This window comes from Chroicocephalus ridibundus, chromosome 12, assembly GCF_963924245.1.
Source record: "Chroicocephalus ridibundus chromosome 12, bChrRid1.1, whole genome shotgun sequence".
Lineage (NCBI taxonomy): Eukaryota > Metazoa > Chordata > Aves > Charadriiformes > Laridae > Chroicocephalus > Chroicocephalus ridibundus.
The window spans coordinates 11,154,668-11,168,764 of record NC_086295.1 but is presented as its reverse complement, the minus strand read 5'-3'; the positions used below and the strand labels follow the sequence as shown (position 1 = coordinate 11,168,764).

General features: G+C 58.2%; 1 protein-coding gene across 1 annotated transcript; it reads right to left on the bottom strand.

Moving 5' to 3' along the window:
- Window positions 1-1,409: 1,409 nt before the first annotated feature.
- KCNK15 (potassium two pore domain channel subfamily K member 15) lies at window positions 1,410-7,357 on the bottom strand. The gene is made up of 2 exons (XM_063350423.1): window positions 6,969-7,357; window positions 1,410-3,687 (listed from the first exon to the last, which is right to left on the bottom strand). The coding sequence occupies exons 1-2, from the start codon at window positions 7,249-7,251 to the stop codon at window positions 2,774-2,776; spliced, it is 1,197 nt and encodes a 398-aa protein (XP_063206493.1). The 5' UTR covers window positions 7,252-7,357; the 3' UTR covers window positions 1,410-2,773.
- Between the last annotated feature and the right edge of the window lie 6,740 nt (window positions 7,358-14,097).

The following is a 14,097-nucleotide window of genomic DNA, read 5'->3' as shown; positions in this document are numbered from 1 at the left end:
TCTCATGCCTCCAAATCCCTCTGCAGGTCATCGGAGCAGGGCCACCCACCTTCCCTGGCTGCAGCCCCGCGGGGAGCGGTGGTGGAGGAAGGAGGAGGAGGATTTCTCCAGTGGTGCGAGTGTCTGGGAAGTCAGGACAGCCCAGCCCAGCGTGGTACCGGGGATGAGCAGCATCTCCTACCCTCAGACCATCACCAGCCTCCAAAAGCAGGAGAGTGGAAGGAGGGTGAGAGGTGCTGGCTCTGTCCTGGCCACTCGGAGGGTGTCCTGGCTTCGGCATGGAAAGGGTGAGAGATCTCTGTCTCCTGCTCAGCTCCGAGGGCAAGGCCACCACAGCACTCCTGAGCCTCAGCCTTGGTGGGAGGAGGTGGGACATGGTAACAAAGGGCATGAGCTGGTGGGGTCAGCATGAAAGGACGCTGCTGAGAAGCCAATGAAAGCCTCATTTTTAAGCCTTTTTTATACGCTCACAGTTTGCACCCCCCCCCCTTTTCTATTTAAACCAAGGCTCACACAGCTGGTCCAGATTTGGGGCCACTGGTGCAAAGCCGTGCAGCTGCTGAGCACCTGGGGGAACTGGAGCCAGGGCACGTTGGTGGTGGGAGACTGGCTGCAGGTTGGGGCTGTGCTCCGGGCTCAGTCACTGTCCCTTCCCTGCCCTGCCGTGGGACAAGGGGACAAGCTGAGTCCGGGAGGGGATGAGCATCTCGCACAGGAGTCCTGCTGCCCCGGGGCAGGCAGGATGGATCTACAGGTGGAGAACCTGGCAGGGAGCAAGCAGCCGTGCCAGAGAGACTCCCCCAAATCAAGGACACCCCCCCCCCCACCTGCCTCGGCAGTGCAGTGGCCCCACTGCAGCCCCTCGGCGCTGGCACTGCCCTGCCCTGCTGCCAGCCCCGGCCATCGGAGCTCCTGCCCGTCCCCGTACTTGCCCACTTGGGCATCACCCATCTCCAGGCCCAAATCCCAGCCATTTTAGAATCTGGAACAGGAAAGTCCCAGTTGTAGCAAGCCTTCATGGATTTGGGGTGACATCAAAGCCCAAAGTTGCCTCCAGGGAAGCCCAAGCACCAGGAAAAGTTGGAAAAGTGGAGATCACTGGCTGGGGAGGGTGGAGGAGCCCAGGGCATCCCCGTGAAGAGGGCAAAGACACCATCCCAATGAGACCCAGCTGCTTCCCAGCTCTGAGACAGCCACTCCGACCCCCTCCTCCCTCCGATGCCCAAACATCCCAGCAAACATCGCCAAGGATGATATCCCTGGATATAAACACTGCCCACCCCGCTGTGGCAGGGGAGCCAGCCCTGGCGTACCCCAGCAGCCGGGCAGGGCTGGGGTCTAGGGCTCGGGCACATCCCTCTGCTCACCCTCGTGACAAATAACCAACCACCACCAGCTGGATTCACCTTTTATTAAACTGCCCAGAACAAAAGGAGGAGAGAACAAAGTTTGCCCTGAGGCCTTCCCAATGCCCTCTGCATGCCTTCGCCACCAGGAAAAGGGGATTTTCCTCTGGGAGAACCCCCTCAGAGGGTATTTTAGGTAAGAACTAAGAGTGAAAATGTCCCTTTACTGGGGGAAGAAAGTGAAATGGAGCTGCTGCTGCTGTCAGAGCCCTGTCCTGTTTTCTTGCAGGTGAGGCAGGATGGACATGGGCCACGTTGGGGGGCACCAGCTGGAAGCAACCTCCCAGGTGGGGCTGTGCAGGTACCGCATCCCGCCCAGGGACACACACCGAGACGGGCTCACCCCGTCTCTCAGAACCCCAGCAGCGACAAGGGCAAACCCAAACCACGGCACGCGCTTGCTGGGCCACCAGCTGGGGACAAGGTGGGCAAGGCAAGGGTGGTTTTAGCTAATGATCTCATCAGGGCCAAACCCTTTGCAGGTGGCTCTACAACGGTTCAACGAGGCTTTCCCTGGGACTGTGCCCTCAGCAGGGTCTGGGCTTATCCCAGAGGAGGGCTATGGCCGGGCTGGAGGAGCTCAGCTTCCCCTGGGAACGGGCTGCTGCATCCCACCAGCCAGCTCAGCCTGGGGGACCTGCTGCCACGGGGTAAGGTGAGCCAGTGGGTGAGCGTACGGACCTCCAGCTTCCAAAAATACTGAGCCAGCCACAGGCCGGAGCTCAGACCCAGAGGGCTGGCGATGGGAGACGCAGTGCCAGGAAGCCGTCCCCACGCACTGAGCGGCAGGACCGCAGCGCGTCCCCTCCCTCCCACCTCTCCCTGCCCACCCACCCGCTGCAAAGCGGCTGCGTGGCGCCGACTTACCTGCACCCCCTGCCAGGGGAGAGCTTAAAGATCCCCAGCCCCGCAGGGCTGACTAACGCGGGCTTTGTGTTTGGTAGGCTCTCAGCAAGTGCCACCCAGTGTCACGAGAGGCGGGTGCTGGCCGCGGCCACAGCCGAGGCTGGGCAGGGTGGGAGGGCAGCAGCAAATCCCTTTGGGGAGCCGGGAGGTGGGAAAGCAAACCTACAGCTGGCCGGCCTTCACAGCGGTGGGGGGGGCTTCTTGCCAGACCCGAATGCTTGAACCTACTTGGGAGGAAAAAGCAAAGAAAACTAACGGTGTAATTCGGTGCCTGCAAAAAAAGGAATGATTATTTCTCAAGGGGGTTTGCAGGGGCCTGCTGGACCCTGCGTGGGGCTGGCTGCCAGCTGAAAGGGGAGGGGAACAGAAGAAATGAGAGCAGTAAGAAGGACCTGACGTCTCCGTTCATAATTTATCATCGTTGTAAGACTCGAGCACCGAGTACAGCTCGGCACGTGCTCCTAGATGGATTTCCTCCGCAGCCGGGGGTGTTGCCGGCAGCGAGGGCTGTTGGATGATAAAGTGCTCCCCGGGGAAGAGCCGGTCTGACCCCGCGTGCTCAGGGAGACCTCGTCGATTTTGTAGGAAATGGAGTTGTAATAGACGGGGTTGGTGTGGCAGCTGAGGGTCTCGGGGTGGGAGGGTGCGGGGCTGCCGCACAGCTGAGGTCTGTAGCACAGGCACGTGCAGAAGGAGGGGACCGCGGCCGCCGAGTTGGCCGACTGGCGCCGCTGCCTCTCCGCGTCCTCCTGCATCAGTGGGATGAGGTTCATCTGGCTCGTCCTGTCCTCCACGGGGAGAAAAATGGCATTGCTGCTCTGGCTGTCCTCTTTCGGCTTGAGGTGGATGTTGTTGCGGGCCCTCCTCAGTGAGGCTCGCTCTTCGGCGTCCCGCCGCTCGTCCTCCGAGTTCATCGTCAGGAACCGCAGCACCACCAGGTTGAGGAAGGCGCCGATGACGGTCAGGCCCACCAGGATGTACATGAAGCTGAAAGCCACGTACGGGGGCTTCTTTTGCAAAGCCTCGTTCTTCTGCAGAGCCACAAAGTCTCCGAAGCCGATAGTGGTCAAGGTTATGAAGCAGTAGTAATAGGCATGAAAGAAAGTCCAGCCCTCGAAGTAAGAGAAGGCTGCGGCGCCGATGCACAGGGTCCCCATGCAGGACAGAAAGCCGACTAGGACCATATTCTCCATGGAGACGTTGGTTGTCCTCATGCCCAGACACTTCTTGATCTTCTTGAGCAGCATCCGCACGACAGTGTTCATGCGCTCCCCCAGGCTCTGGAACATGACCAGCGTCAGGGGGATGCCCAGGATGGCATAGAACATGCAGAAAACTTTGCCGGCGTCCGTGCCCGGGGCGGCGTGTCCATAGCCTGCGAGGGAAAAAAGGAAAGGCAGGCATCAAGCCCTCACTGGGGTTTCCAGCAAAGCTGCCCTGGGACCAAAAGGAACAGTAGGAGAAGGGGGGGAAAATGAATCAGTAACAGATCTGCGGGGGCCACAGGATGCCGCATCCTTTGGGATGATGTCACGTTGCAGCGTCGTGTGGGCTGAGCCCCATTTGGCCTCAAAAGAGAGAAGGTCCCTCCTGATAGCCCCCAAGCTTGTGTGAGGAGGCCAAGAGTAGCCTTAGAGCTGGGCTGGGGTCTGCAAGCCTTTTGCAGCTCACCAGCCGCGGAGAGACAGTGATGCCGGGTCTGTGGGGTCGCTGCATCCCTGCAGCGAGGAGGGGGATGGAGGTGCTGCAGAACAGTGACACCAACGGCCCGGTCACCCTGCGGGGAGGTAGGCACCCAGCCAGGCCCCTCCACGACTGCCCTGCAGAGCCGTCGTCCCCTCGGCACCCACTCCTGCCCCCCCCCGTCCCCTGTCCCCAAGTGTCATGTGCATCTTTGATTCTCCGCCACGTGACCATTCTCCGCGTGGACGGTTGGACAGGAGCTATAGGGCCCCTGCGCTATAGGGTCTGCAGGAACAGCTAAGTCTAGGAGGACTTCTGCAGAACAGCTTGGGATTTACTCCGGTGTCACTAAGACTCGGGCCAAAAGCCGCGCTGGATCGTTGGGGAGGAGGGGTTGCGCTGTTTTAAATGCAGGGAGGTATTTCTGCCACCGCAGCCCCGTCAGCCCTCGTCCCAGGGACAAGGAGCTCAAGGAGGACAAGGTTCTCCTTGAACGCCTTCCGAGATTTAATTTCCCCACCTCACTCCAGGTTTCAGAGCTGTGACTCAAGGACACACACAATTATACCGTGAGTCGTAATGAGGTATTCACCGCAATCTTCCGGACTTACGCGGCACCCACCTCACCTCATTATACAAGCTTTGCAGGAGCCGGTGGCCTCTGACCGAAGCGGATGAGTAAGTAACTCGGTGCAAGGGAGTCATGCCGCGCGGGGAGTCACGGCATCCAAAGGCATCCAAGCCCTTCTTTTGGGTTTCTATGAGAAACTACCGGGGCTGGAAACTTCCCTTCTGAAGGCGCCTGCAGAACAGCGCCGGCTCCTTCCCGCGCTGCTGGGTGGCCTGTTGCGAACAGCTAGCTATATTTTTCACTTTTTTCTAGGTATCCACGTGACTTTTGCATGAAGAACATGTTGGGGGGAATGCCCTCTTTTTATTTCTTGGTCTTGTTCATAGCTGTGACTTGGCTTCACCTCTGCCTCTGCTGCCGGTGGATTTCCAGGGCTCTTAGGGAAGCAGTGATGGGACAAGCAGAGGATGATAACCACGTTGTCCCAGGCTCCCGAGCGCTCCAGAAAACTCCCGCAATGGGACAGGGCTGAGGACAGAGTTATCCTCGACCGTCTTGTGCCCCGAACTGGAAGCAGGCAGGAAGGGACCGGTTTCTAATTGCTCTGTCTGTTCATCAACCCACGCAATCAAAAATGATAAACTTAATGCCTGCATGCCACATTTCACGGAATACGGAGCAGACATGAGACTGCGGCAGCAAAAAAAAAAAAAAAAGAAAGTCAGATCCAAGCTTAATAACCATGTGCAATTATCGGGTCCTAGGCTACAAGATAATACAATGACAGCAATGAGGAGGCAAATATAATGATCCAGAAGAGCAGTAAGTGGAAAAACAGTTGTTGTACCCTGAGAGACTCCTGAAAGAGCATTTGACTGATGCTTTCAAAATGACAAAGAGAATTAGGAAGAGTAAACACAGCTACATTAACATTAAAACTGAGATTTGGAGCACAGCCCCACATAAGGAGATCTGACGTGCCTGTGTTTTAGAAATACGGCATCTAGGCTGAAATTATTTATTGCATGGTGTGTGTGATAAGCATAGCCATTGTTTGTCACAGTCAACAGAAAAATAATGTAAATGAAGCTATAACCTGTCACGAGATGATGGAGATTTTCACGGAAGCCATTCATCCTACCCTCCTGCTGGGGCTCAACACTAGCCGTGCCCTGAGCCCACGGCTGCTTGCTGGCCACGGGCATCGCCAGCTGCCCTAACCCCCCCCATACCTCCTGGGGGCCCGCGGGGTACCTGCCCCTCCGCCACCTCTTGTCCTCTGGTAACGCTGGCTTGGTCCCACCAGCCCGTGTCCTGAGGGATGATGCTTTCAGCTGCCCGCTGTGTTTCACCCATCCCAAGCCCCTCGGCGAGGCTGAGCCCCGTCCTGCAGAGGAGGAGGTGGCTGCTGGCTGTGGAAGGGCAGGATTTGGCCTCAGGGTTCCTGCTTCCAAAACACCGATTGAAATCCCAGTATGAGCAATGGCACGAGCACAGGATCCCATGCCTGTCGGCCCCCATGGGATGCTCAGGGCGCACGGATTAATCAAAGTGGATTAATTAAACAATGCTCAGCTCCCATGTGGCTAATCTCACCTAGTATTAAGGCAATCCTCACTCAATTTAGTTTCCTTCTCTTGCAAAATTGAAGAGGACAAACCAAGGCTCTAGTATGGGTAAGTGTCTATCTGGGGATTTAATGAGGTTCAATCACTCCCCTCCAAGCTAATTGACACCCATCTCTCTGCAGGTTCCCGCGCAGGCAGAGGAGGTTCAGTGGCTGGTGGCTGGCTTGGCTCCCCCAGGCAGGTCTCGTACAGCCAAACATCCAGAGTTTTGAGCTGGCAACGAAGGCAACAGTTCCTGTCCAGCTCCTCGGCCTGGCTTGCTGGCTACAGCACTGCACAGAAGACGGACGCGGCTCCCACCTCTGCCCTCAGACACCCCCACCAACTTCTGCAGCTGCCTGCCCCAAAGGCGCCGCCAGAAGCCCCATGTGCTGCCACCTCCCTGGGACAATGTGCATGTTGCATTTCGTGGCCCCAGCCATAGCAGCACCCCTGGCATCCCCCAGAACCCCACAACATGGATTACCTCTCGCACCACAGGACACTGGGGTCCCACAGGGTCAGCTCAGGGGGTGGCCCAAAGAGGTGTCCCAGCATTGCAAGGGTGAGACCTGCCTCTCCTATGCAGGTAACCCCCCAGGGAAGTCCTGGGGTACCCAGAGGTGGTGGAGGTTTTGGAGGTGCAGAGGTGTGGGGATGGAGGGATGCGGGGATTGAAGGGATGTGGGGACGGAGGAATACGGGGACAGAGGGATGCATGGATGGAGGGATGCGGGGGTGGAGGGTTACAGAGATGGAGGGGCGCAGGAGGCACGCCGGGATGCCAGCACTCACCGATGGTGGTGATGACCGTGATGGCGAAGTAGAAGGAGCCGGCGAACTTCCACTGCCGCCCGGCGCGGTGCGGCTCGGCCTGCAGCACCAGCCGCTCCAGCTCCCGGTAGTCGTCGGCGGAGAAGCGGTACTTCCTCCGCAGCTCCCCGCGCTTCTGCTCCAGCAGCCGCTTGCGGCCGCTCTCCGCCTCCGACTCCAGCGCATCGAAGACGGCGGCGCCCACCAGCAGGTAGGAGAAGATGCAGAGGATGAGCGCGGCCGTCCGCAGGTTCTGCCGCTTCATGGCGAGGGGCGGCCGCGGCGCCTCAGCCCGGGCTCCGCATGGCCCCGCCGCCGCCGCCCCCCGCGGGCCCCGCCGCGCATCCCCCGCGCCCGCCCGCCCCGGCACCGCGCCCCCCCGCGCCGCCCCCTGCGCGCACCCTGCGCGCCCGCGCACCGCCCCCCCGCGCACCGGCACCGCGCTCCGCCCGCGGGCACCGGGCACCGGCTGTTCCGCGCACCGGCTCCTGCATGCGCTGGGCACCGGCTCCCCGGGCACCGCCTGCTTCGGGCACCGGATCCCGCGGGCACCGGGAACCAGCTCCCCGGACACCGGTTGCCAGCCCCTGTGCAGCTGGCACCAGCTCCTGTGGGTACCGAGCACCGGCTCCTGCATGCCCCGGGCACCGGTTGCCAGCCCCTGTGCACCTGGCAGCAGCTCCTGTGGGCACCAGGCACCGACTCCCAGGGCACTGGCTGCCAGCCCCTGTGCATTGGGCACTGGCTCCGGTGGGCGTCGGGCACCGGCTGCTTTGGGCAGTGGCTCCTCTGGGCACCCACTGCACCAGGCACCGGCTGCATGCACCGGGCACTGGCTCCTGTATGACCCAGGCACCGGCTGCTCCATGCACCAGCTCCTGCAGGTACCTGGCACCGGCTCCTGCAGGCACCGGCTCCTGTGGGCACTGGGCATCAGTTGCTCCGTGTACTGTCTCCTGAGGGCACCGGGCACTGCATCCCTGGGCACCGGCTCCTGTGGGCACTGGGCACCGTCTGCTCCGTGTACCGGCTCCAGCAGGCACCAGGCACAGGCTCCCCAGGCGCTGGCCCCTGTAGGCAGTGGGCACCAGTTCCCCAGGCACCATCTCCTGCGGGCACCAGGCACCAGCTGCTTTGGGCACCAGCTCCTGCGGGCACTGGATACCAGCTCCTGGGGCACCAGGCACTGGCTGCTCTGAGCACCAGCTCCTGTGGGCACCAGCACCGGTTCCTGTGTGCCCCAAGACTGGCTCCCACATGCCCCGAGCCCACCCTGCCTGGCAGCACCAAGCTGGAGCTGGCAGCCGCAGCCCGCCAGCAAGCCCTAGCCCTTCATCCATTATGGTGACATTAATAATGGTCCCTTTCCCCAAAGTTGCACCTGTCTGTGGCCTCCCAGGCTGGAGGAGCTTCTCGTGCCCGCGCCCTCGCTGCCTGCCCTGCCTGGAAGCAGGGACCTTTGGGCTGTGCGGGCCACCGCTGGTCCCGCAGCCCTGCGGTGCCATCCCCATGCGGGCAACCCTTGCCTCCGCTGCTCCGTCCAGTGAGGAACGCGCCCCGGTGCCCGTTATCTGTCTTCTCTCTGCTTTTTCCAGCCAGCCTGGCCTATTGTGCCCAGTGCTGTTTTAAGGGAGCTGAAAGGAACAAAATAACGAGGTTCAGTGTTTCTGCTGATTTCTCTGATGTGTTGGTCAGATGCTGCGGGTGCGGGGGAACGCGGGGCCCATCACCAGCGCTGTGGCGGCGTGGGGGGCAGCGAGGAGAGCCTCCCCTGGCTGATGCGTGGCAGACAGCCCAGGTGGGCTCGGAGGTGCAGGGGAATTAGTTTGGTAGGAGGCAGAGCCCACAACGTGAAGACCCTGTTTCTCATTACTGGTTTCCTGAGCTTTTATGTAAGCCGTATCTTTCACTTTTAAAAATAGAAGGATACTTCTCGGAGTTGTATGTTGCAGGAGATGGTATCTCCTTCGAGAAATAAACTCTCCTTCTTTTGACTGGAAATAAAACAAACAAGGCAAACAAACCAACGAGCGGGTTTACATCTCTCTCCACTCCATCTCATTTCTCTCTCTGGAGAGGACAAGACACTTTGGGCTTTAATTGCAGCAAAGGAGGTTTGAATTGGACAGAAGAAAAACTTTTTAACCATGAAGACAGCGAAACACTGGAACAGATTGCTTGGGGAGATTGTGGCAGCTCCATCACTGGAGGAGTTTAAAATTAAGACAAGCAGATGTCTGGATGTCTGCTGAAAGCTCTGTGGGTAGAGCTGATGCCCTCCCGGCGCAGGGGATCACTCGCTGCCCTCCTGGAGCCCCTTCCAGCCCTGCCCTCTGCATTTCCACGGCCAGCACGAGGGACACAGTGCCCTTTCCCGCTGTAATCGTGAACTCTTTCACCCTGGATGCTTGCCACTTCCCTCCTCCTTGCCGAGCCTCTGTGCCAGCACCATTAGTGAAAGTCGTTATTGAAGAAAAAATACAGGCGCCGGCATCCATCACCAGCCGCACGAGCCGTCGGTGCATTGCTGTTTGACATCGTAGCGCTTGTAGCTCCTAATCAGGCGGCAAAGCTGGAGGAATGCGTCTGGATTATGTTCTCCATAGTGTCGTTTGCAGACCTTCTAATGGGGCCTGGGATGGTGTCAAACCTCCGGACCCCGGGCAATGGGGGGGCCACCTGACAGCAAAGATCCACTTCACCTGCCATCCAGCTGCTGGTGATTTTTCTCCACTGGTCAGCAATGACATCACGCCTTGAAGACAGGACACAGTGCTGCTAATTGAGCTCCTGTTGGTTCCATTACAGAGGAAGGAGATCTTACCATGATCACACCACTGGGTTGCCTGTCACACATCTTTTAGGAGGGGTTCAGGGGACTCCGGTGCCTTGCAGGTTGAATTTTGAGGTTCCCCAGGTAATATTTGGAGCATTAAGCTGATGCTGTAGCGTGTTATCCAAAGACAGCTGCTCCGTGCAGATGTTGGGCCAACATGCCAGTGCAGGGTCAAGCATGCAAAACCCTGGGAGATGCTCTCCAGCCGTGGGTGAAGATAGGCATGAGCTGCTTGCACAGTTTCCTTTAGCAGCAGCATCGATCTTAGATGGTCGTGGACTACCTGAGTCCCCCACAGTTTGTTTCCAAGCATGTGTCTGCAGATGACAGCCAGCAGCACTTGGGCAGAGATGTAGAGCACAGCCTTCTCAAAGCAGTACCTACATAGGAGGGGGTCTGTGGATGGGATGTCACCCTCCCTGGCTGGGGCCGTTTGGGGCAGGGGGGGCCATCCCTGCCCCTGGAATAAGAACAGCTCTCAGCGCTTCCTCAGTGGGGTTTCTGCCAGCCCTGTCCTCTTTGGGCCTGGTGGTGGGTTGACCTTGGCTGGCTCCAAGGTGTTCTCCTGACCGCAGCAGAAATCCTCACCTGGCAGCGTCTCGTGGTCCTCACCTGGCAGTGTCTTGTGGAGCACGTCTTCCCTTGGCATGGCCTTTCCCTGCTGTCCTGCGAGTTACAGACAGTCAGGCAAACCTTTTTTCTGGAAAAGGGGATGCCATTGACGGAGCAGCATTGGAAGAGGGTCTCGTCCAGCAACAGGCACAACGAAACTGCTGCTGTGACTCCCGCGGGGGCTGGGGGTGTCACTGATTGCTCCTTTTGGCGTTTCCTTTGACCTCCTGCGGGTCACAGCTCCCTGTGGAATAAACGCTGCCCTGAACAAGGGTAGCAGGATCCATCTCCTAATGAGAAACCCCTCCGGGAACAAACCCAGCACTGACGAAGCCGGGACCGTGCAGGCAGAAACACACACAGCGGTGTGTTCTGCGCAGAGTTGTAGCCTTCATAATGAAGATGACGCTGAGATCAGCCTGCTCTGCGCTCTTACTGCTCACACATTGCTTTTTGCTGCGTGGAGAGAGACCAAACTGTGTCAGATCGCGGTGGTGCAGGGCAGTCCCTCCTGAGGCACGGGAAAGTTTCGTGCTTTCCCACTGGGGAGCTCCTTCAGTTCAACCTTTGTCTCTTCCCCAACTTCGCTGCGCTTGAGAAAGGTCAGGCTGGAGCCGCCGGATCAGGCCAGGCAAGATAATGTGCTTTACCATTGATTTCCAGTGAGAAGTCGCATTATGAGATTAAATGTCTCATTTTTATTGCATGGGGAGGCAGAGAGAAAGCAAGGGCTCTGAAAATAAAATAGAAGTCGAAGCGATGTGTTTCTGTTACAAGGTGCTTGTGACCGGGAATGAACATACCTCGTTTGTTTGTTCAGTCCTTTGGAGGTGAACTTTGAGAAGCTGCTTCCTTCCGAGGTTGGTAAACAAAGTCAAACCTCATCTGTGTTTAAACCAGCGCCTAATTAATGTGTCTAATTGGCCCACATCTGCTAATTCCAGGCTGGCGGGGAATTTATTAAAAAGCCTTTCTAGTTTTAATGGATTGAAATAAGCAAAGCAGCTTAACGGTCTCGGACGAGAGCCGCTGAACAGGGAGCAGCAGTGCGGGTCTGTCTGAGGGGGTCCCGCAGCCCGACGTGCGTGGGGAGGGGTGGGAGCATCCCGCCAGCTCCGCTCACGCTGCCTCGGGCATCGGTGCTGCCTCGGGATGCACAGGCAGCTCGGGGTCCCCGAGAAAAGGCGTCAACATTAACGGGATGCATGGCACCCGCTGCCATCGCACCCCCAGCCACGCTGCCCACCCACCCAGGGCCAAGGACGGGCTCTGGCAGGCGTCAGCCCCTCCACGGCTTTCGGCCACAGCGGGGGCTCAGGGACTCTCCTGGGGTGCTCTGCTTCTTTCCTTTATTTTTAGAGAACAAATAGATGTTTTCTTTTGCCTTAGTAAAAGCATCAGCTATTCTGGCTTTAATGCCATCTAATACCCAGATTATAGCCTTGCAATGCCACAGGATATTTTTAAAGCAATGGATTAGTTCATTTCTAAAAAGGATTAGATACCGAGATATGAATAACAACCAGCTGCAGCTGCCCAGGCAGGAGCGGGGCTCCGAGCCCTGCCCGGCTGTCCCAGGCCAGGCGGCACCGGGAGCCGGGCACCGGGAGCGATCCCCCCTCTCCACGCGACGCCCTCTTCTGCGGACACAGAGTCCCCCACTGCATCCGGGCTGCACATGGCAGCGTTTGCTTCTGCCCCGTGACTCCATAAATCTTCCTGTAAAGCATCCTCCTGGTAGCCAGAGCTCAGGGTTACTGGAGGCTCAGGAACCTCACAGTTTTCTCTCGGCTCTGGGATTTCCCTGACCCTTTGTAGCTCAGGTGCTTTGCTCTGCGTTGTAATCTGGAAGCTCAGCAAGGGAATTAATGAAGCGTTGGATATAAACTGGTTGCAAACGCAGATCGCCTCCGCGAGGTCACCATGGATGTGGCTTGCAGGTTTCAAACCCCCGGGCAGGTGGACACAGCTCCACGTATGACTGTCTTCAACCACCTCGCCAGGTACCAGCCATGCTAAACCTCGTCCGTGTCCCCTCCTGATGCCCCGCAGCTCATTAGTGAGCCTTCCCCAGTTACCCTTCCTACCCAAAACGGGTCCTGCAAGGGGCTGCCCCATCCTCCCATGGTTGTTGGTTGTACACGGAGCAGACCTGGGCTGGAAATGCTGACAGTACTCTTGGCAGTTTACGGCCACAAACTCTATTTTCAGCCTAATAAGTTTTTTATACGCTTGGAAAGCTGTCAGTTGAACATCAGCCAGGCACAAAGTACCTGCCATAAAGCGCCTGGACCACAACCAAACGGGAAAGGTGCTGCTTTGCTTTAGCAAGTTTTGATCTCAGCCGCTTTAGTTCATTTATTTGATTTTAGGATCTTGGCTTTAATAATAAAATAATAAGATAAAATAATAGTGCCCCTGCTTAATTATTTGTGGAAATATTTGCTGAGAGCCTGTTAAATTAGAACTGGAAACCAGTTTGGACTGGGGCTTGGGTCTGGGAGGCTCCGTGGTGCTGGTGCCAGGGTGGGCTGGTCCCTGCGAGGAGCCACTGGACCCAGTGACAAAAGAGAGAGGCTTTGGGAATGTGTCTGGAGAAGGGTCCCGGTCCCTGGGCAGGTTAATCTGGAGACGAGCTGTCGTGGCTACTAACCATAGAAACACGGCCACCTCAAACACTTGGCCAAATGGAGAGCAGGGCCTGATCCTGAGCGTTGCCTCTGCTCCCACCGTGGCAGCCGCACGATGCTATAAATGACATTCCTGCATCACAGCCCGCAGGGCTGCCAGGGAGGTCAAGGGCGGGGGGCCAAAGGGTCTGGGAATGAATTGCAAATATGCGAGGCTCTTTCGGAGGGTGCCCCGGTGACAGCTTCGCCCCTGTCCTTCAAGGCAGCCCCTGCCACGCCAGCACTGCACCGCAGCGACGGGAAGGGTCCCAGACCGCTGGGGGGTTCCTGTGGGACAGCCCTGGGCGAGCGATGGGCTCTGGCATGCTGTGTGCCACATCTTAACCCATGTGGCACCCTGTCAGCGCCATGGCCCCTGCTGGGAGCCCTGCAGGTGGCTTCAGTGTTGAAGGTGTCTGCCTGCATGGTGGGTTCATTAACCGGGTCCTGTGGCACCCTCCTTCCCACGGGGGAGCTGCAGGGCAGCGTGTCCCACTGCAGGGACCGCAGCCTGGCTGGGCAGGAGCATCTGCTGCCAGCTCCTGGCTCTGGCAGCACATTTATGTGCTGGTCTAGGTGTGCTTGAGGGAGGAACGGTGGTGGATCACAGAATCATAGCATGTGTTGGGTTGGAAGGGACCCTTAAAGGACACCTAGTCCAATCCCCCTGCAGTGAGCAGGGACATCTTTAACTAGACCAGGTTGCTCAGAGCCTCATCAAGCCTGGCCTTGGAGAAATGTCTCCAGGGATGGGGCCTCCACGACCTCCCTGGGCAACCTGGGCCAGTGTCTCACCACCCTCATTGTAAAGAACTTCATCCTAATGTCTAATCTAAACCTGCCCTGCTCTGGTTTATAACCATTGCCCCTCGTCCTGTCACTACATGCCCTTGCAAACAGTCCCATCCCACCATCGAGCTGAGCCATGCTCCGGGTGAGATTTGGCCGTGCCAGCAGCCGGGGCGCTGACCTCGTGACGCGGGAGCTGCGGCAG